This window comes from Pteropus vampyrus, unplaced genomic scaffold (assembly GCF_000151845.1).
Source record: "Pteropus vampyrus isolate Shadow unplaced genomic scaffold, Pvam_2.0 Scaffold10, whole genome shotgun sequence".
NCBI lineage: Eukaryota > Metazoa > Chordata > Mammalia > Chiroptera > Pteropodidae > Pteropus > Pteropus vampyrus.
Window position 1 is genome coordinate 13,850,229 of NW_011888791.1, and position 26,353 is coordinate 13,876,581.

At 37.6% G+C, this 26,353-nt stretch overlaps 1 protein-coding gene across 3 annotated transcripts in view; it reads left to right on the forward strand.

Moving 5' to 3' along the window:
- SLC25A21 (solute carrier family 25 member 21) overlaps positions 1–26,353 on the forward strand; it is a 437,307-nt gene that overhangs the window by 385,041 nt on the left and 25,913 nt on the right. For all 3 annotated transcript variants that reach the window (XM_011376513.2, XM_023522305.1, XM_023522310.1), the window contains 3 exons: positions 8,634–8,700; positions 14,200–14,259; positions 17,595–17,702. In XM_011376513.2, the coding sequence (XP_011374815.1) occupies positions 8,634–8,700; positions 14,200–14,259; positions 17,595–17,702 (235 nt within the window). The remainder of the gene's footprint in view (positions 1–8,633; positions 8,701–14,199; positions 14,260–17,594; positions 17,703–26,353) is intronic.

A 26,353-nucleotide genomic window follows, 5' to 3' on the forward strand; every position in this document is an offset into this window, starting at 1 on the left:
TTTTTTTTGAGTCCTATTCCTCACAGTTGCCATCCACATGAGTTAACGACCTCTCTTAAATGATTCTTATTTTCTAGTGGAAACATGTTCATCCTTATAAGCAAGATAATCTGCTGTCACTGAAAATTAATACTTTTTGCATAGTTAGTTCTAGATAAGTCTCTTCACTTATAGATTAATGAAGCAATTAACACCACATTCTACCCATATTATTTACTACTTTAGTTACTCCTCAAGTATCTTTTTTGCTTTTTCTTTCCTTAGCATTTTCCATCAAGATTCTGGTTCTTATATCATGCTAATGCCTTCCTTGGGCTGAACTGTGCAACATATTTAGTGGATCGAGCACCCTGCCAACTTTCCAGGGAATGGAGCCATGGACCTACCTCCTAAGTGATACTGACAGCTAAGCTAATTTTTTTTGTATCTTAGGAAATCAAAATTGTGGTTTATTTTAGGCACATCAACAAAGTTTAATTGTCATGGTAAAATCATAAGGAAAGTTCAGTCAAAAACGTGTGTTCATGAAAACTTTAAAGAATTCCTCCATACAGCATATAATAAAAGTGGTATGGTTTGGGGTAACAAATACATCCAAGGACCATATGCAGAAACTTAATTCAATTAATTCTCTGTAATGAAAAATAATAACTATATTGTTCGTGCCTGAAGACCTGATATGAGTTAAAGCAGGGAAAACTTTCATTAGGTTTACGTTAGAATGTTAGCTAAAACTTTAATTCTGTTGCACTTCCTTGAAATTCAGTTGGTGCTTTTAAAAGAAGAATCTGTGTCACTTTTTTTAAGCTGTTTTTTCTCTCCTTTAAAGGGTACATAGCTTTCCCTCTCTCCTTTGCCTAAATGAAAATGGCCCCAAGATGCATATAATTTTGAGAGCTTCAGATTGTAGATTGTACATAATTCAAATAACAGAGCCATGAAACTCCACTCTTTCATTTGGATTCTGTGAACCAGTGTAAGTTATGTCAGAAACGCCCTAAAGGTGTGGTGCCAGGGCCAGAATTTTGCCCTGGGATACACAAGCCATGGAGCAATGGAAGCAGTGCACTCATAACCCAGGGCTGAATGCCATCCTCATTGTTTTAATTATAGAGCTACAGTGGATAGGTAAGAAACTTGGATTTGCCAACAGCAGAAGAAAGAGGATATTGTATGCCTTCAATCAGCTTTGTATTAGGAGATCCTTAAAGGGAAAATTATGTGAACGAAAGGAGGAAGAAAACAAACTAGCAAGATCCCTATTTCAATACAATTTGGAGAAAATGACTGATTCGGGTTGCTCATGTTGCCAGAACAGATGACTCAAGGCTTCCAAACAAGAAATAGAAATCAGGAGGATGCCTGAAGCCTGAAAGAAGAACAAATTGTGAAGATATGATTGACGGTAAGGCTTCATAATCAACTGTACTAAGATGAGCTTGGATGGTTGCCCAGAACAGAACTGAATGGTGATGTTCATTTAGGTCCTGACTGTTGAAACAAAGTAAAATGTAGTAATTGTGCTCTGTTAGGTACACAGACGTGTTAATGCTTTCCAATTTCCCCAACTGAAGATCTGGTGTCACTTTCCATGTCGCTCCTATTTCATGCTTCACCGGTGAGTATTAAAGCTGCTCTGGACGCTTGCTGAATGCCAGGTTTTTGGCAAAGAAGTGGGATCCAGGTGAAAGCATCCTTCTCATGCAGCATGTGAGTGTGCTGCAGGTGGCTTGGAAAATGGCTTTGCAACTTGGAAGTCATTTCTTTAATTGGCCTTTTCAGGCTCGGATGATGTACGTCTCGATCCAGGCATCCAGCGTGATGGTTGCTGGACCTAGGTTACGAATCTCAGCAGTGTGGGCCCAAAGCCCTTCATCCCCAACTACCAGAGAAGGCCTCCATTCCCACGGACAGCAGATTTGTACATTGGTCTTTTCCTCTCTTAGCTGGGAAGATAATCCATTCATGGTTTTCTTATACTCATTTCTCAGTAATCTATCAATTGAGTTTTATGATGACCTTCGTGATGGACAACAGGGGATGACACCCTCTAAAGGTCAATCATGAAGCAGCTACAGTTTCCCTTCCTCCTTTGGGGCTGCAAAGAAGAAAGGGTTTCATGTTATTGCCCGTAACACCAAAATCCCGCTTACTAGCCTAGCAACTTTAGAAACTTCCCAGCCTGCCTGTAGGAGCAGTCCAACTCTACGGTACAGATGACTTCCAAACATACATTTTTCTACATACTAAATTAGGAAAATAACTGCAAAACCAACAAGGAGGTGACTCAGAGGGAAAAAAGCAGGGGCAGACAGGACACATCATTCTTCCATTTCTTTTCGGTTTCTTTACCTGAGTCGAATTTTGAGAATTTTAAGCCCTCTTTAGTCTATCCAACAGTCACCACAAAGTCTTCAGATTTCAGAGGCTGACTTAAAGCAAGTAACTTTTTTCAGCCGTCCAGATGGACTAGAGATATTGTCAGGTAGAAGAGGTTTAATGAAAGATCTTCTTGGTTTCTTTGGGCGTCTAAAGTTTGGAACTTAAACAAAGTAACCTAAAGTTGGACTCTACTAATGAGAGACAGCAGAAAGGCTTCTTCGAGGGTTCGACTTACTGTAAGTGAATCACTAGCATGGGACACAAACTGGAACTCAAAGGAAATTCCACATTTTCTTGCCTCATACGATCAACACCTTTTCATTGATTGACCCAATATGTTAAATAGCTTCACACTTTAGAATAGGGATGGGGGAAATGAGGGGTAAAATTATTTCGTGGGGTTTGCCACAAATCTGTATGTCAAATAAGCTACGCGTGAGCTGCATCTTTGAGAAGAACACATGCGATGCGGTTTTGATCTTCATTTTATAGATGTGCATAAGTAATACAAGGCCTGTTTTGATTAGACAATTAAAAACAAATGTGATCCAATATTGTAGTACTCTGTGTCTATTTATGTTCTTGAACAACAACTCTTGTTAGTATATAACCCGTTGTGATCTAATGGCTTTAGAGATATGAAACCCCATCCTCGAATTTGCCGAGCCTCTCCATGTTTCATCTGCAGTATGGGGCTCTCTCACAGGAAATCATCCAAATGTGATAGGGTTTTTAATGTGTGACAGGCTCCTGATAGAAATAATCTAAAACTATTTTTTAAAATGGTCCTCACAATCTCCTTTTAAATGCTTTGCTTAATGTTTAACAACTGTCTTCACTATGATTATGATTTAAAAATTACAATTTAAGACTTTTTCAGAAGTGGGGGTGTTAAAGCATTCTATTTGTATCAGAATGCTTTTAACTGTAGATTAATGGAAGACATAGGTAAAAGCAGCTCAAATAGTAGATTTATTTTTAACTTCACACTACCAGAAATTTGGAGGTAGGGTGCCAGGATTGGTTAATTTAGTTATGAAGATCCAGGTCCTTCCCATCTTTCAGCTGGCCATCTTCAGCTGTGGGCAAGGGTATCTCACTGGGTCACAGTACACAGGTGTCTCATGCAGTTAGGACAACACCTAACAAAGAACAGGGGCTTTTCTTCCAGCCTCTTTTCCTTAGGCTGGAAATCTAAAACTTGCAGCGTACATCCCTTCCCCATGCTGGTCTCATGGGCTAGGTTTGGGTCATATGTCCGCACGTGTGATGGGATTCACTAGCAAGCGAATGGGACCACCATGATTTGCCCGAAGAATTATGCTTCACTCCCTAGACTGGAGAAGGCTTTCTTCCATGAACACAAGATGTGGTGAATGCCTGCGCCCCAAGGAAGAAGGAGGGATATCAGGGAGTATCTGTTGGGTGAGCAACCAACAGTGCTCTCCACTGACTTTTTGGATAGTAACAGTTTTTATTTTAATACTTAGTATTAATATTTCACTGTTTTATCATATCACTGAAGTAAGCATTGTCTTTCTCTCACATTGATAGAATTATCTTGGTATGCTTCTTAAAGACAAGAGTTATCCTATGGGGGAAGAAAGTTGATCCTAGGGCTTTTTTTTTTTTTTTTTAATCTTTGTGTTCCAACTAGAAAATATTTAATCAACAACCCAAAAGCTTTCACCAAAAAAAAAAAATCATGTTTATCGCAGCCCAAATCTATCAGTTATTCAGGTAGCATTTCACATTACTTTAAAATAGAATTGAATGGAAATGGGAATAGATACCTGATTTTTAGTTGCCATTTCTGCTTCCTCATAAAATAAATGACAAGATGTTTTTGCAACAGAAATAACTTAACTTTACAAAAATGTTTACAAAAATAGTTTTATTTTGAGAAAAACTGTAATACAGTATAGCTCAATGGTCAAGGAGATGGACTGTGAGGACAATGGAACTTGATTTGAGTCACTGTACCCAGTCTGGTGATGATGTGATAGTAGGACTCACCTGCAAAATAAAGAACATAATCATATCTACTTCAAAGGATTGTTATGAGAGTTGAATGAGATTAAATATGTCCAAAGGCCTACATATATTTACTCTTAACAGAGTGGCTAGTACATAGTAAGCATTCAACAGACTTTGACTATTTTTACTTAAAGCAACATCAACGAAATTTAGAAACATCCAAGTTAACATTTTCCTACATGATAGTTAAAATCAAACTCGCAACTTTCAGAAGTAATAACTCTGAGAAACAAAATATAAGGGCTGCCACATAGTTTATACTATAGTGTTATGGGAGTTCTGGCATTGGTCCTTGTGCCTCTTCCAGAGAGTAATCCAGTTGGCCTGAAGTGGGTCAAAACTTAAAACCAGAGTGGTGGCTTTACTGTCTTTTCAGGGGAAAGAACTGCCATTAATGCTACATAAACATTAAAATCCCACTTTCCATTGATCCAGGGAGTAGACTGAATGTGTCAATCTGCTTCTTGAGAAGTAAGCGATATGAAGCATGTTGATATGGGTGTCACAAATCTCTTAACTTCCCTAGTTATTGTCCTGGTAAGCTACGTATTCTGTATTTCAAGCCAAAACTTCGCAAAGGCAGAAAAATTTGGCAGAATGAACAGTGCATGTGGAAATAAACATCAGTTCTTTAGCAGAAAAAATGTATATATGTCCTTCCCCAAACATTACAATTCCTTTTTGTTTCTTAGAATCTGTATATCATGCTTCGCATTAAGAAAACTTTCAATAATTATCTAATCAAGTCAGAAAAATAGCTCATCAGCTTGAGCCCTTGCCTATATCCTCCTGCTCAGATTTTGGGTGTGCCCCTACTGATTAGTCCAAGGGCCCATTTAACTAACAAAAAAGTTTCTTCATGTGTGAGGACATGGAATTGAAGTACTACAGCAGCCATTTTGGTTGTAGGAGCCATGAGGTTTACTTTTTGGATCTAGGACTTTGAGTTGTAAGTAATAAACCCAACTCAAATTTATTTAAGTAAAAAAAAAGAAATGTGTTTTAAACAATCAAAAGCCAAAGGAAATGCCAATGTTCAAGAAAGCTTGAGATGTTACTAGGCTTAAAGAAATTCTGGCAGTGGAGTCACACTCACAATACCAGAAGTTCTCTTCTCCATCTCGTTTGTGTTTCCCTGAAGGGTAGCTTCCTTTTTTCTTATCGGTGCACATTGACTTCCTCCAAACAACAGAAGACTGCAGTTGATTTTCTAGCTTTATATGTTAGAGTTTTAACCACACAGAGTGACACTGACCTTTTCAATTCTAATTCCAAAATCCTGGAGAAACTAGGTCCAACTTGGGTCAGATTAACTGGGGCAGAGACAGTATACCATTTGGATCCATTCAGTGAGATGCCCAATCAACTGCTGCCTATAAGCAGTATCATTGTACCAGTATCGGTTGCAGTAGTTTTAAAAAATTGGGAGGGGCCATTCTCAACAGAAGGGGTGCTGGCCTGACTATTCTATAGATTTCCACTATTGTATGGATATCTGTGAATACATTGCAAGGAAGTAGATAGTGCTAGCTTCCCATATGCCTGCAAAGACTACCTGTGATCCTTGAGAATGTCCCATTAACACTATTCATTCGCTGTTAGGAAGTTCAGGATGGTGGGATGACTGGAGGCATGGAGGTGGGGTCAGGGGATGATTGCACATGAAAGGAACCGAGCAGGAAGAAGGGAAGGAGGATGCATCAAGAAAGCACTGCCAACATGAAGCAGAGGGCTCTGGACCACCCAGATCTTTTCAGATTAAATCCTTATGGTTCTCCCAGATGCCTCTTTTCCCTCTTGCCTTACACCTCTTTTTGATATTTTCCCTCATCATTTTTAAAATGAAGACCTTCTGTATTACTTATAAGACTTCTGTCCTCCAGAAAAGCAGTGCTCTACTTTAGGCAAAACTTTGAAGTAAGACAGAGTCTGTCTCTTGAGAAAACACTTTCCTATGTCCTCTTGTTCTTTTTCTTAGAGTAACAAAATCTTGTGCATTGGAGGAGACCAACCTTCAGGGCCAATGAATCCATTCATTACTGTGCATATCCCATTTCTGGCATCCATGACAAGTGGCCATCAAGACTACCTGACAACATACCATAAAGGGGCACTCACTGTTTTTCAGGAGAGCCCATTCTATCTCTAGATAGTTCCAGTAGGCATACTTCCTTGTATCAAGCTTCTACTGAAACAAAATGTGTCTTTTCTTGTTGTTTCCACCTGTCGGTCCTAGTCCTATCTCCTGGAAATAAAAAGTCTAATCTCTTTCTTATATGCTCAACTTCCAAGACATCTATTGTGTATGTTGCTCCCTATGACCTTCTTCAGGCTGAGTAACTGTTCTTCCTAAAGCTGTTCTCTTAGTATGGAATTTCAAGTACCTCTATTAACTTGGACCCTCTGTTCTAGAAGCTATACTTACTTAATCTCCCTGCCTCCATAACCAGGCATAATCTTCCAGATGTGGAAAAATCAGTGCAGAAAAAATAGAACTAATAATTCTTTCATCATAAATGTAGAACTTCTATTCAGGAAAACCACATTTATTTTTTGGAAAGACCAAACCTATGTTTAGTCACTCCCACGCTGAAAATAATAGTTAATTAAATACTTAAGGATAATAGTTAATTTATAATGAAATTTAAATGATAAAGAATGGTGGTATTTAAATTTTACACGTGAACTTCAGGCATCAGTAGTTGAAATTGGAATGGAAAGGAGGTGGGGGAATTCATGAGTTCCCGTAGTTCTTCAAATCACACATCTGCTTCACTTCCTATTTATAACGCTTGTACTAACCATTAAGTGGGCAAAGTAAACCCATATTGAAGGATCATTTGATTCCTTTCTTCCTCTTCATGAAATCTATATGCTTAACAAATATTTTTGTCTTGGTTACATATACAAAAGAAGGCTCTGAGGTAAGCACTCCAACACACGCCTAACCCTAAAGGAACTAATAATTTAGAAGCTGTAAGACAAGCCCTTTGATCCCCTCACTGGAGGACGCTGTGTAAGCCAGTGAATCAAGGAAGAGCAAGAAATCACCATGTTGGATTGGGTGGCACTATGGTTTAGTCTGAATAAACTCTTTTTTAAAAAAATAAATTCTTAGCTTTCTTGTTTCACAAATACAGCTAGAAGAAGAATTCAGTTTCAAGGAGTTGGAGTGAGGCTTGAGGGGTCAATCAGAGAAACCCCAGCCCTATGTAAAATGGACATCCTAAAACAGAGACACACTGAGTCCTGCCTTTATCTGTATTCACTTATGGGTTCATCAGGAAAACTGATTATCTCAGAAAATAACGCAGAATATTCTCTTCTAAATTTATGTATTTTCAAGTTTAAAATGAGGGTGTGGCATAAATACACACACACATATACACACACGTGCACACACACACATACACATATATTCCAGGTCAGACAAATTTAAATTTTTGAATCTTAATATATACTATGAAATAAGTGGTGACATTTTATAAATCTCATCATGAGCATATCCACTCATTCTTTTGTTTTTTCTAAGGACATCTGAATATGTGACAAGTCCCTCAGCATTGACAACAATAGCTGTCCCAGGCCCTGCGAATTTGCATATCAGAAAAGGAGTTTGGCTTTTTTTTTTTCTGTCAGCAACATATGTCCCTAACCTTCTTCCATCTCCATTAAGGAAGTTAAAAAATTATGACAGACTCAAGATAGGGCTGGAAGTCCTAGTTTATAGCCACAAAGCTTGTTAGTTCTCTTGTGTTGGTAAAGCTAAAACTGAGATTTCATCATCTTGTTAACCTCAGAAAGTTTGAGTCTCGTAGGTTCAGTATAACCTTAACCTTATTTGGTTACCACAAGGGAGGAAACACAAGACTGTAGACAGCTCAAAGCTACCTACCACACAACTGAGAAAATAAATGTAAGATTTCTCAGGATAAGGAGGACCGACTTCATCTTCCAGGTACAACTCATCGTTGTGTTTAGCAATTTACATAAAGGATTCCAGTCTCAGTATCATTTATTATTCTTCTGAACAATGCTAATAAACATAGTATTCATAATCTCTCCATTTTAGAATTAAAACAATCTTTATAAGTGGCGCGCTACATTGAATAATTGGGAGTATTTTGAGATGAGTTGCTTTTTCCACAAACAAGGGCAGAATTACCTATTTTCTAATTCCTTTACTTATAGAAGATCTTTTATTTCTCCAACAGGTTGTTAGGTTTTTACAAGGGAATTCTGCCACCCATCTTGGCTGAAACACCAAAAAGAGCAGTGAAGGTAAGTGAAAATAGACTACAGCAACAGCTTCAGCATTAAAACATCCCACAACAACCTATAGGACATAACGTGAATTAAACATAAGACAGTAAGATTTTTAATGCAGAAATTATTTTATTATAATTATACTTGATCAATCTCTCAATTATTGATTTGTGGATTTTTTTTTTTTTAAGTAAAGGCACTTCCTTCTAATGGGGAAATTATATAAAAAACATAGTAGTGAATGAAATTCATGTAAACAAAACACGACAACCACAAAATAGCTTGGACTTTTTCTCAGCAATTTATAAATTTTCCTTTGGAGCAATAATCATTAAAGAAAGAGAGAGGAAAAAGAGAAGAGAGAGGAGAGGTAGACAAACCTTTCTCCCTAAATTATTTCCATTTTATGAACAGAGCAAACTAATACACTATATTTTCTTGTATAAGACTCTCATGTAACACATTTATTTGGAATGCTAACTTCATTTCCCCCACCCCTGGTCTCCTCTGTTAAAATTTTCTATTCTGGTTTTTACAAAATTATTACTTCCACAAACCCGATTTCCATCTCTTTAACCACATAACTATGTAGTTTTATGTACTGCTTACTGGTTCAGTATCTGGATACAACACAGAGATCTGGCAGGACCTCCAAGGAAGAAAGAACTAAATCTGATCACTTTTTTATATGTTCTCTCAGACAAAAGTCCTGATCACAGTGAGTCTGACTGGCATTGCCCTACACCCCCACACCACTGACATACTAAATATGGCTTTGTCTTTCCATAATAAGTATAATATAAACTTAGACTGAAAGACTTCCTTTCCAACCTAAGACATAAAACTTTTTCACATACATTGTTTGGTTTATATACCTGATATTTCTAAAAGGTAAAAAGGGGCAGATTATATAATTTTACTGAGTAAATTAAGAGAGTGACTAGGTTAAAATTTATGATAAAATAACCACAATTTTACACAGACACCAAATTTTTATATTATGCCAAAATTGTAATTTAATAAGATTTAATTCAGGTCTAGAATTCAGAAAACATAGATTTAAAACATGCCTTCTCTATCAATTCATCCTCTTTGTTGCCATAGTTTTTGTGATTTTATATTATTACTTCAACACAAATTTTATTATAAGGATCTGAATCACAGGAGAGAATCTGGAAAACGTTCACCAAAGTACACAAGAGGGCTGAATTGAATTATGAAATGGCTTCACTTGATAAAAGATTGCCCAAATAAACAAACAGAGCAGAGTTCCTGTTCAAAAGGGAAGTCACTTTGTCTCCATGGAATAATATATTCATTTGTTCAGGGTTTTACATGTATAAATAAAGTAAATTATAATTAAAGTTTTCCTGGAATATTTTTCCTTAATACTATACATTGGAGACAATTTGAACTTTAAGAGGATTAAGGTTTATCAATGTTGAACAGTCTTATGGAAAAAAAAAAGTTGAGCTTTACAAAACTGAGTTAGTCTCTCCTTTTAAAAAAAGCAATGCTCCCTGCCAGAACAATGGTTAACAGATGAACTTTTGGGCAACTGGATATGGTATATGCATCCCAGACATCTTGTTTCAAGTAGATTTTACCTTAAAATTATTGAGACATATGGTAAGTATGTTGGCTTTTTAAGTATAACTTGGAGTTAAGTGTATCTTTGCCAGATGGATAGCACTATTTTTCAACTCAATTTATGAAAACATTCATTTTATAGATATTTATCCTAGGATTTGTGAGGAAAGCGATCATCTGACTGTAATGATTTCATACATCATAAACTGCTTCATTGTATGTCATCGAACTTCAGAAAAAATGTTCTAAATATATGTGTGTGTGTGTATATATATGTGTGTATGTGCATATGTATATATACATGCTCACACATAACAGTTATTCATATATATAGTCTGAATATTTTATACATATATGGACATAGATATAGATCTTCTCTGGTACTACCATTTTAGTTACAATTATTACTCTCATCAGAAACAGACAATGTTCAGTTTTTTCTGTACTGTATTCTTTGAAATAAATTCACCATTAAAATAATAAGACTCATTGATGCTAAATAAATGAAACTTCCCCCTTTATAAATTAAGACAAAATTAGTATTGCACTTAGCAAAAGGAAGTGAAGCCCTCAGAAAGAGACCAACTGCTTCCTCAGAAAATGAGAGGCACCATGTTCCAGGTCCCGGGGTCTAGTCTTGAGCCTTGCAGACCCGGTAACACCAGTTTTCCATGGTCAGACTTCCAAGGACTGCCCAATGCTAAGCAAACTCATGAGGGATTATAAATTGTAAAAGCTATTTGCTTACCACTGTCTCTATACCTGTCATCGTGTCTATACACAGTACATGTTCAGTTGATTTTAGATGAATAACTGGAACATATATAGAGAAAGCAACAGAAAATGTATTGATTTATAACAGGAGACATTCCTGTTCTCTTCCCTTAAATTCCTATATCTACTCAGAGTTTCTGGAAGGCCAAGATTTCCATTTCTAGATGAAATGGACTGGTAACAAGGACTAGATTTACTCTCTTGCCCGAAACAACAACAACAACAAATGAACAAAGTACATGAAACCACAATTTTCAAGACACTGGACATCAGACAAGGAAGGGTAGAGAAACAGGAAGCAAAGGAGATAAACCCTATGGATTGCTTCACCTTACTGTCTTGAGAGGATTTCCAGGCCCAGGGTCAGGCAGGGCAAATCTAGGCAGAGCCCAGTGGACTCCCTGGGTTGGGAGGGACCTGAGAGGCTGGGGACAGCAGGGCACCTAGAGTTCACAGGACACAGTACCAGAGGATAGAGTATATATAGAGAGAAAAGTCCTAAGATCTGCAGAGGGACCCCTTAAGTATTTAGCTGAGAAATGACCAGTGTATGCATGTGAGAAAGCTAGGAAGGCCTGGGAAAGAGCCATCCAAGGATTAGAGGGAGTGGTGCTCCTAGTCACACAGGTCTGAGACTAGTACCTGTTCCCACCAGCCAAACTGGAAGGCTTCCAAGTGCACAGGCCATTGAGAGGAGTACTCAGAAAGGGTTTGCCTCCATGGTAATATAATGATAAAAAATAAGAAAGAAAGAAAAAGAATGCATCTTACACTGGAAGGGAACAAGGTAGTAAGGTCTTTTGTGAAGTTCATGTTCTTCCAGAAATTCTCTGAACCCAACGTTGGCCCCTTAGAGCAGTGTTTTCAAAATGTGGGTCATAACCATATGAGTCATGAAATCAGTTTATTGGGTCACTAGATGTCATGGGTCCTAACCAGGAAATTTTCTTTAATGAAATAGCATAGAAACAGAATTATACATAATAAGGGGTAAATATTATTTTATAGAAATGTTTTGTTTCAGTTATAAATACAAGAGTGCACTGTGTCCCTGCATGTGCATACATGCACCTGTATTGGGCAAATATTTTTTACATAGACTGTGGTCAAAAAAGTCTGAAATCTGCCTTGAGGGACTCTGGGCTTCCAGAGTCAAGGAAGGTAAGAAGACCTCGGCAGCAAGGAAACTCTAGGGCAGAGAATTTCTACCCAAACCACTAGCAATCATGGCTCAGTCGGGAGTGAGAACAGTATCGTGGTTAAGAGCATACACAGGCTTTGGAGTTAGATGCAGGGGGAAGTCTCAGCCTTTCCACTCACTAGCTGCAGGACACATATCTATAAAACAAGAGTCATGGTTGTACCATAACCCATGACCCGAATATATTGTATGAATTATATGCAGAAGCCCACACAAAGGCCATAGCATGGTTTCTGGACCACAGCAGCCTCTCCTGAGTGATACCAATAAAAGGCATCTTTAGTGCCTTTCGAAACCAAAGTGAAGAAAGGCAAGAGAAACTCAGACTTTGTGCCAGGCATGCCAGGAAATCTGACTTACATGCTCTGATTCAAGGACTGCTCTAAAAAGTAAGTTTTGTGTTCCTGAGGGCTAGAAAGGTCAAGCAGCTCGCCCACTCTTTCAAAGCTAAGTAGCATGGTCAGGATTCAGATCTGGGACTGCTCCCATCAAAATCCCAGCAAGGTAATTGCAAAAACAGAGTGATGATGATGATGACCATAAAAAAGAAGAAAAATTATCTTTAAAGCCTAGGACTATGACACGTTTCCTTCTATGGTTAATGGTTTCTAGTGTATCTCTCATCAAAACAGTGGTAGCCCCTGGTGGTATTGTTATAACCCCAGGATAGTTGCAGGTTATCACCATCCACTAGAATGTTAGAGCGAGAAGGCAGGGGTTCTCTTTGTTTACTACTGCATCCCCAGTGCCTCTTAGAACACAGCAGGCATCCGATAAAATAGTTGTCGAATGAGTGGATGAATGAATCCCTGTTCTAGAAAAGACTACATCCATAGTTATTCTAAAGAAGCATGGCACAAAAGTAGTCCTTGGTTCTTTGAGAGAATTGAAATCTATCTGGTGATGTGATGACTCTTGGCCTGCCCAAACACTCATGTAGAGCCATACCTACATTATAGAATGACCTCTTTCTAACAACAGAGTATTATTTAGCTCTCAAATCTACATTTTTTTTTCTTGCTCCATTTTAGTGGGTTATGAAGTAAGAGAGTAGGAGACATGTGAGACCATGAAACATCCATGCCATTTCTGGGGTCTTCAGAAACAGACCCTCGCAGGACCTAAGAGAATGTCTTATTGGCAATGTTCGCAGCTATCTGACAGAATACTCGGGAGCAAAACATCATGTTCAAGCAGAGTTGTTGCCCAAAGTGTAGACTATAGAAAGGGCAGAGAAAAAAATGTATTCTGGGTGTATTATACGAAGTGATTGATTAGATTTGCCTCCATGGAAATAATATTAAACATCATCTTTGGAAGGAACCAAGAAAATCTTCTTCATCATCATATTTTAAAGGAAGGAATAAGCAGCTCTCCTCTGTTCAGGTAGAGAACAGTCTGCTTTTAAGCAGGGACAGACTATATAACCTCGTTGGGTCCTTTCCTCGTTTATCATGGCATCTTCATCATCACTAAGTGTTTAGAAATTCCATGGAACGGCAGAGATACACAGCAATACAAATGCAAGTCAAAGCTGAGAAGTTAGAAAATCGGGCATATGCTGCGAAAGCAATTCATAGAGAAAACAGAGGAGACCAAAGATTTCAGGTCTCTGTGCCTGTAATTTTGAATCACTGCCATAGAAAAGAAGTCTATTGATGTCTCGGAAAACTGAAAATGGTCATGGTAAATGGAAACTGTATGGTTCATTTACTGCTATAGAGGAATCCAATAGCTCTTCTGTAGGTTATTGTAGCTGCATTTAAAAATGTGAATGTTAAAGTAAGATCCAAGAGCAACTGCCCGAGACCAGATTAAAAACTCTTTGATGGTTTATCATTTTTTTAAATTGATGGCTAATATAATGATTTACTAAAGAAATTTGAGTCAATTAAAGGGTTTGTTGCAGGAAATTGTTATAAATCTCTGGGTTCGGTTTTCTTTCACAGTTTTTCACCTTTGAGCAGTATAAGAAATTGCTAGAATATGTGTCACCGTCACCAGCGTTGGTAAGTGAGAGTATTTATTATGCTTAAGTGTGTGTGTTATTTCATAAAGCAAAATCTGGAAACAAAAAGCCTTTTGATTCCCCAAGTCCAGCTACTAAAATATGAATTCGAGTTATTCAATGTTCAGCTACTTGTTGAAAGCCATCTTCCTAATAACTCACAATTTGGCTATTTTACGGCACCTAGTGATGAATTTATGATAATAATGATACGTGTAGAAAGGTTTATATGAGATATGGTCAAAAATATAAAATAAAGAGTACGTTTTTCAAAGCACCTTTAAAGCCAAAACATGCATATCTTTACATACATACTGCACATATCTATTCATGCAAAAGTCAATATTCCTAAAATTATTTCCTAACAGGTCACTTTTTCAGATTTTACTTAAGCTATAGTAAAGATAGGTCACTCTGTGGTCAGACACAGACTGAAGGTCCTTTTATAGTCAGGGAGAAGAGTGATCTCACAATGACACATCTCAACTATTACATGAAAATCACTTGGTGATTTGAACATTTCCCAGTGCCACTCCTTTCTTTCTTGGTGACTTAGCCACTTTTCATAAAACAAGTTAAGTTATATTGACCAAGTGAGTTCTACAAATATGTATGCAGTGAGAGCCCCAGAGATAGCAAATGCAGTAATTTCTCCCTTCAAATCTACAAAACAAAAGAAAGTGAAATATCTGCATTGGCCCTCCAGTTGGCAATGTGATTTCCAGCCTCTAGGAAAATAGCCCAGTTTGCCTGCTGAAATGTACCTCAAAACTCAACCAGAGAGGTAGTGTTCTGAGCTTCAACTCTTCAATTATTTCACTTGTAAAGGTTCATTTCAAAATATTTACTCTGCCAAATAGACTGTCCAAAAAGTATCTGTTATTTAAAAAATCATACATGTCCCTTTTCTAGGAAGGATCATATTAAGAAAACTAATAGCATCGCTTAGTGGTATGACAGAGAAACCTTTCGTTAGCCTCCTACCTAAACAAGGTGGCTGTGAGGTGGCCTAATATGGAAGAACTGGGAGCATGAGTTCTAAAATTAGCTAAGATTTTTTTTTTTAATTCCTCAGCGTCTTCCCTTAATGTCACTCTTAACTTTGAAAACATCTTGTTAAAAAGAGGATGAAAAACCTTTCTAGAAAAAGACCATAAAATATGGTCTCCAGAGGGCCAGCTGGCTGTTCTGTGTGGAGCATCAGTACCATGTGAGAGAATGCAGTTCTTTCAACTCTCTTGAGGATTGAAACAGAAAAGCATTTGGCCACTCCAGCTACCATACCGAATGCATGCAAACTGTATAGAGTTTTCCCCCTTTTCTTGAGCTCATTTATTCCAGTTTCTTTTTGATACAGCTAGACACTTAAACAGCTGTTAAATGTCCCCTGGTGCTCTCACATGAAAAGCCTGGGAGGCTGGGAACCCGACAGTTACTGCTAGTCTCTGGAACAATCCAAGTAACATGATCTGCTGATAGCTGATCAATTCTTTTGACAAGGGACTGCTGAACACTATTTCTGACAGCAAATGTAGCTGAGTTTATAGAAGAACAAAAAAGTGAATTACTTGGAAGATTGCATGTAGTAATAAAAACCTGAACATCTGGATTTTAGCTTTTTCAGTCAAAAAGGTTGGGACTAGTATTTTTTTTTCCCCACTTTGGCTTCCATGATGGAAGTCTGAGATAAATGAATAAAATATTTGGCCTGTTACTCTATACAAATATGTTTAAAATTGTAATGAGTGGCATGAAAAGAAAACATCATTAGTTATTTCCTCTCTGCTAGAATCTGTACGCAATGCCATTCTTCCTCTCCATTTTTATGTGCAACGATAAGAATGGTTTTTGTATAGCACTTTACAAAAGGATTTAACACATGATTTTGACTGTCATAATAACTTTATTAGGTAGAGAGATTAGATGTTACTATCTCCATTTTACAGATGAGAAAACGGTGGCTTATAAAAGATTCAGTGATTTAAGCACAGAGAGAGCTACAGCTAGCACATATGGTGTCTTTATGTGAATTATTATAAGGCACCCCTTTTTCCTGACTGATGCCTCTCCAGGGCTCTGGCTTGGCAAGTGGGGTACAGGCTGGACTTCGGCCTCCACATACACAAACTAATGTACGTGACAGCTCTGGTCTAAATCAGCCAATAAGTGGCAGAACCAGGAACTAAACCCAGACCTCTTAGCTCTGGATCCTGCCCTCGTTCCACCTTGCCTCCCCTTCTGAGGTTATGGAACATTCCTTTCTCCCTTTTCTCCTTTAGTCTCCTACTTTAAAGAAATTAGAGACTCCTCATAAGAGTTATCTGTTCTTTACACTTCATTGGCTTTTTTCTCCTCTTAATTGTATGTAGCACTACTTCCTCTCCTGGAATTAGAGCTTCAGCACTTAAGAATTTTTTTAGCATCTGTTTTGCAGGTTTGAAGCTTTGTTTCATTTTGTTTTCCTGCTCTGTGTGTGCGTGCGTGCGTGTGTGTGTGTGTGTGTGTGTGTGTTGTCATGGTTATTTTTGATATAGATTTCCTAAATTTTTTTAAGCGTTCTGTAGAGGAAAATTCTAGAAAGTCGTTCTTTCCTATTGCCCAAATTCTTAACGGATAGAAAATAAGAACCTGTCATGTGGACATTCTTGGATAAATGTTCTAGATTTTAGGTGAGCCCTTCAGAACGACCTAGACATTTCTGATCTCAGCTTTCATTCCTCTGCTTCTAGGACTAGAAGAACAGGGCAATTATCAGTTTAAAAAAAAAAAAGAGTGAAAGGATGAATAAAAAATAATTTTTGGTTTGATGATCATCTAGAATAGTGACTCTAAGAACACGGCTGTACATTTAAATGTTTTGAGCTATATACTGTTTGGTTACCTGAAATTTAGCTTTTTATAAATATTTTATTTGTGGTTCTGCTCCTTGGATTTTTTATCAGCTCAGTAACTGTATTTAAGTAGATGTTTAAAAACGAAGCTCTCCTTTTACAAGTCAAACTCTCTTTTAATTGTTACATATGCAGACGTTTTAGTATTCACCTTAAATCAGTAAAACAACCTTTCTTTTCATTAAAGGAAAAAGTCATTGTTGATGGGGCTTTGACATTTTATTTTGAATTGTTAGGATGTGGTTTTCAGCTTCTGTGATTTCTTCTTCATGAATTGTCAGCATCTAATCAAGAACTAAAGCTGTTTAGTAACGGTATATGGTGCATTTGTGTCAGTTTCTCTAGTCTCATCATAACATTTAGCAGCATAGTGTTACGAGTAGGATGCTTAACCCAGTACATATGATAACTTATTTTAAAGTATTGACTAATTTAATTTTTCTAGACATTTGCCATTGCTGGACTGGGATCTGGACTAACAGAAGCCATCGTGGTTAACCCTTTTGAGGTAGTAAAAATTGGCTTGCAAGCCAATCGGAACACATTTGCAGAGGTAATCATTTAAAGTTTTCCTATTATTGAGGAAATATAAAAGATTATTTTTTAGTATATATAAAAAATTATGAACCTAGCTCTTATTCACTTGCTAAAGCCATAGAAAATTATTGTTAACAAAAATGCACTTAGGTCTGATGTACAGACACATGTTTACATATTTTTATTTTAGCGTTTTAATGTACTCTATGGTGACATATTTGGAAATGTTTTCCTTTTGTTTGGCAACACTTCTATTTCACATTATACTAGAATAGACTATAGCAAAAGCCACTGAGGCGATAATATTATTATGCTTTAAAAAAAATTATGAAGTCATTTTTTTTGAAATTACCTCACTCCTTTCCCTACTCCACCCACTGCCCTCCCCCAAAGATTCTGATAGTCTGTCAAGCTTGTCTTTTGGTTAAGTCTGAATGAGCAAGTTACTAAACCTGTGTAGACATCACCACTTGAGAAATGATGGGTCTTGACATTTAATCGCTGGTACACAATGTTCCATGAAGACAGCTTCCCTTAGAGTATGTTGCCTTTGCTTCCTTCCAGTTGCCTAATAATTCCCTTTAAATCACCAAATCCAACTGTTCTTGTTTTATTCTTTTGGATGCCAAGCACAAGGTAGAGAAAAAATAAGGGGATAGTTGTTCCAGGTCCTTTCCTAGCATTTTAATTTAATTCCACAGCGAGGTAGCATGTGGTATAAATTGGTTTGGAATAATTGCTGATCTGGCTTTCTCTGTAGAAAAGATCCCCTGCTTACTACTTAAGCAGCTGTTAGTTGGTGGAGACTCCCCTCACCCTCACCCACTTCCTGCCTGCTGATACTGCCTGAGCAGGGGTGTGGGAAGGAAGAGGAGGGCCCTATTTACCTGTAGCTGCCAAAGACCAAGGAGAAAAGGGTTGGCCTGCTACAGCAGATGGTATCTGTTTTAGAGGATCGACTGATTTAATTTTTCTAGACATTTGCCATTGCTGGACTGGGATCTGGACTAACAGAAGCCATCGTGGTTAATCCTTTGAAGGTAGTAAAAACTGGCTTGCAAGCCGATCGGCCTCAGATGAAGTCAGTCCTAATTAAAGGAGATTTTCCTTTTAAGTTTCAAAAGATTATCTTAATTGCAGTGATATATAGCACTTCAGAAAAGGTTGAAAATCCCTGTTACTCTAGTCTTTGTTTTTGTTTTGCTTTCTCACTATTCTTCCTAGAATGATGCAAAAAGATGATGAAGAATAGGAGGAAATGAAAAAGATCTTTTTCAAATGTCCTATCAATATGGAGCATGTAAAACAGCCCCTATGAATACACAATGTAATGTACAGATGATGTATTACAGAATTGTACACTTGAAACCTCTATAATTTAATTAACCAATGTCACCCCAATAAATTTAATAAACTTAAAAAAAAAAAAACAGCCCCATGGAATCTGCTCAAGGAAAATTTGATTTGTTAGACTAGGAAAATTACCAGCTAGAAGAAAATTTTGGAGCTCCCTATCCAATGCCTTATTTTCTGTACTGGGAAGCTTGTCTTAGAGCAGCAACGAGTAAGCAAAGGAATATAAAGGCCTTCGGCTGCAGTCCTTTATCAAGATGGCATGTAACCAGAGGATGCAAGTGGAACAGAGCACCAAGGAGCATTCACAAGAATGAAAATAATGAGTTATCACAGCACCTCTACTCATAGCTAATGTTCTTTTTTTTCCCTCTGCCTTCAAGGAGGTTCTACACTAAAGCCAAGTAAGAGCTGTTAATGTTTTGCATGTGTTAAGGCCTTGCTAGAACAAGGTAAACACTCTTCCAGCCCAACACAAGAGTGATATGTGTATTTATTCCCAACTCATTTACATAAGTGCAGTCCGTGTAAATTGTTTGTGTACATATAGCCATTTTTTAAGTGGAAGAGAAAGGGGCACTTGTTTGTGATCATTTCTTTTGCAGAAATGGGGTCATTTACTTTGCACCAAACTGGATTCATTCTCAAATATTAGACAAAATAAAATCTATTAGGTACATTATAAAATATTTGCCATCTTTAACTAAGTTGGAACTTAGCAAATTAGGAATTGCATATGTCAACATGTGTCAGCATTTATTTCCAGCGACTATCAGGATTCAGTAGCTGAATTGAGGTGGCACTTTATAGGCAATATTGATCAAATCTAAAGTAGTTAGTAGTACATAATCACCCATTACAAAGTAATGGGACTATGCCTATTGCAAAAAATATCTGAAAGAGATAATGCAATAAGAATAGCAAATTTGGATCTAGTTATTTAAAAATAACTACCAGTCACTTTTGGCAATGCAGTTATTTCCTGTGTCTTTTGTCCAGGTCCCATTAACTCCAAAGCCTTCCTCCACTGACTAGGACTTTCCTTTATCCAACAAAAGGGTACCTTTGGTTCGTCTGTACTTGTGTTGAATTCATATAAATATTAGGTGTGCCACTTTAGCATTTGTACAGCCAAGAATAATTATTGCTTTCTTCACTCTGAGGTTTTGTAGATTGTCAAGAAGTATGGGTGGAGAAGGATAAGAGGAAAAGGAAGGGAAAGAGAAAGGGAGGAAGAAAGGAATTATTTTACTGCCCAAAGCATTTACAAATTATACTCTTTTTAAGAAAAAATGTTTTAATCCAAGTAAAAAGAATGCATATTTATGTTAGAAAACACCAAAAATCTTATATTTCTGTGTATACATATGTGTATAAATGTACTAATAATGATCTAGATTCTAGAGCACCGCTGTCCAATAGAAATGTAATGTGAGCCACATTTTCTAATAGCTATATTCAAAAAAGTAAAAAGAAGCAGATGAAATTAATTAAATGCTATATTTTACTTAACCCAGTATATCCAAAATATTATCATCTCGACGTGTAATCACTATAAAAATTATATGAGATCATTTACACTGATTTTCATACTTAGCCTTTAAATCTCATGTATTTTAAGAGTATGAGCACATTTGACTTTGAACTGGGACATTTAAGTGCTCCATAGCCACATGTGAGTAGTGACTTCCTTATAAGAAAATGTAGATCTAGAGGAATTCATACAAACTTCTCACTGGTTACTTCTGGAAAGGAGATTGGAATCAGGGAGAGGAAGGCAAGAATTAAAGGAAAGGGCTTTGTGTAGCTGAATGTTTACCATGAGAATGTATTCAGTGTTCTGTGAACATTTACTTTAAAAAGTAACTATATAGATGTCCAACCAATGTACTGTATACTTGAAACTAATTTAAATAAATAAATTTTTTTAAAAAAGAAAAAAATGCATAAGGGAGAACCCATTCTAACTGCTGGTTTTTAGCACAGTCCTTTTTTTCTCTTTTGCTTACACCTGCCTCTCCCTTGTCTCACCATCACTCTCTGAAACCCGTAGTTAAAAGATATATGTTCCATATATTTCTCATTGCTTATATAATCATAAAAATATGTATACAAAAAAAGTAACAGTTGCTTATTGTAGAAATTTTAGAAAATACAGAACAGTATAGAGAAAAGTAAGTAATCCAAAAGAAATGTTCTAATGGCTCTTCGAGGATCGAGCCTGCTTTTGGGGAGAAACTTTATAGCTGATCCAGGTGGGAATGACTTGCTGACCCATCTTAGGGCTCAACCAGGTTCCTCTTTTGTTAGGGAAGAATAGTAATAGCCACACCAAATTCTGTGATGAGAGTTAAAAGAGAGAGATGGGTGAAGTCTGGCATACAGTGATGGTTTAACAAGTGTTAGTAGTTATTATTACAACAGGCTTTTTATGAGAATTTAAATGTAATGATATATGCAGAAGTCTTAACACAGTGCCTGGTACATGGTAGGCACTTAACCAATGATAACTATTTGTCAATGCAAGTCGATCTTATAAATCCTTACGTTTAAGTAGAGACAGATTTATCCTGAGATATTGCCCTGATTGATATTGAGCGGTCACAGCTGACTCCAGTTGTGGGCACAAAAACAGCTTACTGGGCAATGGTCAGTCTTCTTTAAGTCATTCTCAGCTGCCAGCACAGACTGAATTCTTTATCAGGGATTAAGGGCTGGCAGCCTAGTTATAGTGCTTATTGACAAGGTCTCTATACTCAGCTGAGGGTCCACTATTATAAACAATAGCTGGGTATCTGATTGCTGTAAATAACTAGCACGGAGCAACAGAAGTTAGAGATGAAACTAAAAATATTCGAAGCCACATTGGAAAGAATTCTACCACAATCAAGATATTCTTCCTGTGAAATAGCTGTATAAAGTTAATGTGGATTCTCGCTCAAGACTTCGTAGTCCCTTCACATAGAGGTTGTGAACTAGGCTCATGTTCAGCCTTTTCAGTCGATTGCAGCTGCCAGCTGTGGTGGAGCATTCGGTGGCTGGGCGGCGAGCAGGATGGCCACATGGCTTGGCAGAACCTTTAAGAAAAGCAAAGCGGTTTTTCCAAAGGCTTATTTTGCAGGTAGATAACTCTCGTTCTGCCAATACTGGGAGTTTTTTCAGGCAACATGTCTACCGTTCAGCCTTCCTGCCCGCTCCTGGATCTGAACTACTATGGATCCTACACAATAACTGTGGATTTTCCTATTTTGTCAGCCTGAAGTAAGTCACAACGTGGTCCTTTAAACGTGAAAATTTCATAAGAAGTTGGTGCAGTTGAGACTGAAGTAGAAGACAGCCTAGGGCAATAGTAGTCAATATTACACTTAATATTACACTTAAAGTCTTAGAGGCGTTGGCAGAGTGATGAAGTTGAAGCAAAAGGACTGTCGTGGTCCCAGGTGCACAAATCATCGTCTTGAAGGAGGTTGTGGAATGTAAGTAGATGCCCCCTTGGTGCTCTGGGGAGGGCATGGCTGGCAGAGGGCCAGAATGGGACCCTTTGAAACATGAGATCCAGGACAGGGGCCCCTCTAGCTGGGGTACAAGGGCATTACTGGCTGAGAGCAGAGGCTCTATGTGTTATGTTCTTGGAGCCCCGAGTGCAGTTCCCATCAGGACTTTTCCAGGAATGGTAAGTCCTCTGTTGGCTCCAGCTGCCTGGATTCTCTCTCTGTGGTCTAGGACTAATTCTCTAGCCAGTCAGAAGTATGTTACCCATAAAATATACCTTCCCACCCAGGTTAGCCATAAACTAGCCTAAAATTTTAAAGGAAACTGTGGTTAATTTGGTTTCTGATACTTCTCTCATATCCTTCCAGCTTCTGAATAAGTATTTCAATAGGTGTGCTTGTCTTTCCTCCACTTTTTAAATTACCACCATATCAATCAAAGACTATAATCCCTGCCACACTTCCTTCAATTCTAACACCAGAATCTTGGCCAGCATCTTAACATTCACAGTAAATAAAGAAAACCGGTCTCTAATTTAAATATGCTTGACCTTCTGTGGGGAGCAAAGTAATCACAGCTTTGTCATGCTCTGGTTTGGTTCAGTGGGTGTAAAAACATGTTCAGATAAAATTGAGATAGCCCCAAATTTCCCCCCGTCCTTCAAACTAAACCCAAGAAAAGTGTTGTTCTGGTTGGTAGTCTCTTTGGCTTAGGACTAGGCCTGCTCGAGGATTCCTCTGTTGGAAATGGTTTGCACGTCCAGTCTTGCCGAAAGTGTGACTTTGTAGCTTGTCATCTTTATAGGAACTTTCTTCCCTCTTAACTGAATGCATCTTTCTTTTATCTGTATATTTATAAGAACTAGAAGTCCCATATCAGTTGTGCTAAGACAAGCAGCGTTTGGCTGGCATGTTCTCGGCTAGCCTGGAAAATGTGAATTTCTCCCTAGAAGCAAAATCTTATATGAATTGTTTCCCAGTTCTTCCCTCCTCTTTGAAATCTACTTCAAAGTTATTATTTGGCTAACGGGTTATATTTTCTTTCTCTTGAGGTCTATAGTATTGGCCTCTGATATGTGTATGGGGCACGGGTTTTCCTTCTAGTCTGTCGTTTTTATCTATATTACATATGAACGTGATCATTCTCACCCCCAAATATGAAACTAAACCTTCAGGAAATTGTTAAACCCTGTTTCATCTCTATTTAGTTTTTAAAGACATTCAGCCCAAGAAAGAAATAGTCTACTACCTATGCTCTATGATTATAATTTTAAGGATCAATGAATAGATAGCAAATGCGTTAGTGATGATAGAATCTTTAAAGATAGGGATTTTCAAAGAATTAGTTCAGGGTTTGATTCTGGTTTTGGATAATATCACTCAGTATAGATTCTAGACACTATTCTGGGAGCTTAATAATCTAATAAAAACCAATTAGATCATATGATATCACAAAAGCTTCGTGATTATTTCCTCCATAGGCAATTAACAAATGTTTAAAGTTAGCTATATTATGTAGAGTCTGCATAAAGTGAAAGAACTGTATTTTGTTATCTTCTCTTTCAAGAAAGAGAGACGAAGTTGAGTTATCTAGAGAGTGAGTGTGTGGCTCTGCTTACAGATAGTGTGGGAAGCCAGCTTCAAGGGCATGTCAACATTCATGAACGATGTATTGAGTTAAGTTCAAATTTTTCCTGCATTACTCTGTGAAACACTGTCTGGAAACTGTTTAGTACATAAATTATTTCTTTCCAGCCTGTGATTCTTGCAGGCAGAAAAGTGAGTTATGTATATGATTCCATTCCTACAGTTATCTTTCAACAATACCTAAGGCAGCAGCCAATTTGCTTCTCTATTGTCATTTACAGAAAATAGATTTCAGGCTTCCATTCAGCTGTGCCAGGAACCCTAGATTTTTGCTTTCAGAATTGAGGCTTTGAAATAATGATAATAGCTACCATTTATAGAATATCTACTATATGCCAGATACTGTTCAAGATGCCTCGCGTGTTTTTTTCTTTTATTTGATTTTTTAAATGCATGTAATTATGTAAAGTACAAAAGTAATACATGTTTTTTTCCCACAAATCAAGTAATATAGAGCTATATAATGAAAAGTAATTGATTTCTGCCAACACCTTCCTCTAATCCCATCGCTCTGGTAACTGCTGTGTATACTTTCACTTTGCCTGATGCTCATACACACTTGATATTTCAAATTTTCCCATTATCCCTAGAAGGTTGGCGGCTTTATCTCTATTTTGTGGATAGGGAAAATAAAGCTCAGTGAAGTTAGTGGCTCTGAGGAACTGAGCATTAACAGAAGGGGTTCTTCCGAGACAACCATAGTGCTTTCATTAAGGTAAAGAAATGTGAGTAAGTAAGAAGCTTAAGGGAAAAATCAAAAGTGTTTCTGGAACCAGGAAAAAGCAAAGGCCACTTCCACGTTGTCAGTCTCCTCTTAGCAGTGTCCCCTGTGTTTGGCCACCTTCCCCTGTGTTCTGCCAACAGTGCAGGGTCAGCGTCGTGTCTCCTGGAGGGCCCCGTGCTCCCCAGCAACAGTTATTCAGTAGCAGCTTGGCATTGACGTTGCTTTGTGGCTCAGCATCTGGGAGAGTTTGTTTGCAGCAAATTATCCTCCACTCACAGATTGTTTTAAACTAGATCTGTTTATCAAATGTAAACTCTAGATAGAATATAATTATACTTTGGGTGTCTTTTTGTCCATAATCATGTCCTATTCAAATAAACTGTAATGATGAATTAGTGAAATATCTAAGCTAAAAGAAATTGTAAATGTGGAATTTTTAGCCTAATTCCTCTCCTTTTACTTATATTCTATTCTCAAATAAAAAGGAAGGTTTTTCTTTTTTTTTTTTTAAATGTATGAAAATGCTTCGAGACTTCATTTGAGTAATGAAAAGCACAAATTATCTTCTGTCTCCTGAAGAGCAAGGTTATTTTCCTACCTAAATGTAGCAATTGGGTCTCCTCTTTTTTAACAAAGCAATATTTCTCTGAAGGCCCGGATATGTACACTCACTCCATTGTATAAACGTCTCATCCGGTTTGCTTTTCAGCCATGTGATGAAATCCAATGCAACACCCATATTCTATTGGCTCTAAAATGCAGCAAAATTCACCTTGCCATAGGAAGCAAGGAAAGGAACACATGTGGAGCGTGCTTTTGACATGGTGTGCCTAGAGCTCTTCTCTGGCTTTAGAGATGGAGGAAATCCACTGACACACACCCCACACCCGTACCTATTAGCCATTCTCTGATAGCTGTTTACCCAGGGAGTAGCTCCTGCTGCCTAAAACCTCTGTCTGTGATCTCCCAAGCTAATCAAAGTCAGCTATGGTCAGTAGTTGGATGGAAGAACTCCAGGAAAAATAGCTCAGGCTGCCATAAGTCATCTCAGCGATTTGTTGGTAATACCAGGCTCTCAGTGAGTAAGGAATCAGTGCCCCGGAGTGGTGTCGGGAAGCATTGTGTAGGCAAAGGATCTTCTCTTTTCTTTAAGCTTCTTAAGGACTTTTAAAACAGAAATTTGATTCCATATTTCATAACCATCATGAAATAGTTCATGGGTAGATATAAAAATATCAGCATATCTCTCCAAATAAAAATCAAAGCAAAAAATTAAGTTTCTAGAATATGAGCCAAGTACTATACTAGACACTTAACACAGTACATGACACCTAGGAGGCTCTCAGTAGATGTTGTTGAATAAACGATGCATGAGAGAACAGGGAGTTCTCAAAATTGGCAGTTGGCAATAGCTGAAATCAGAGTGAAAGGAGACTTTGAGTTCTTTCAGAT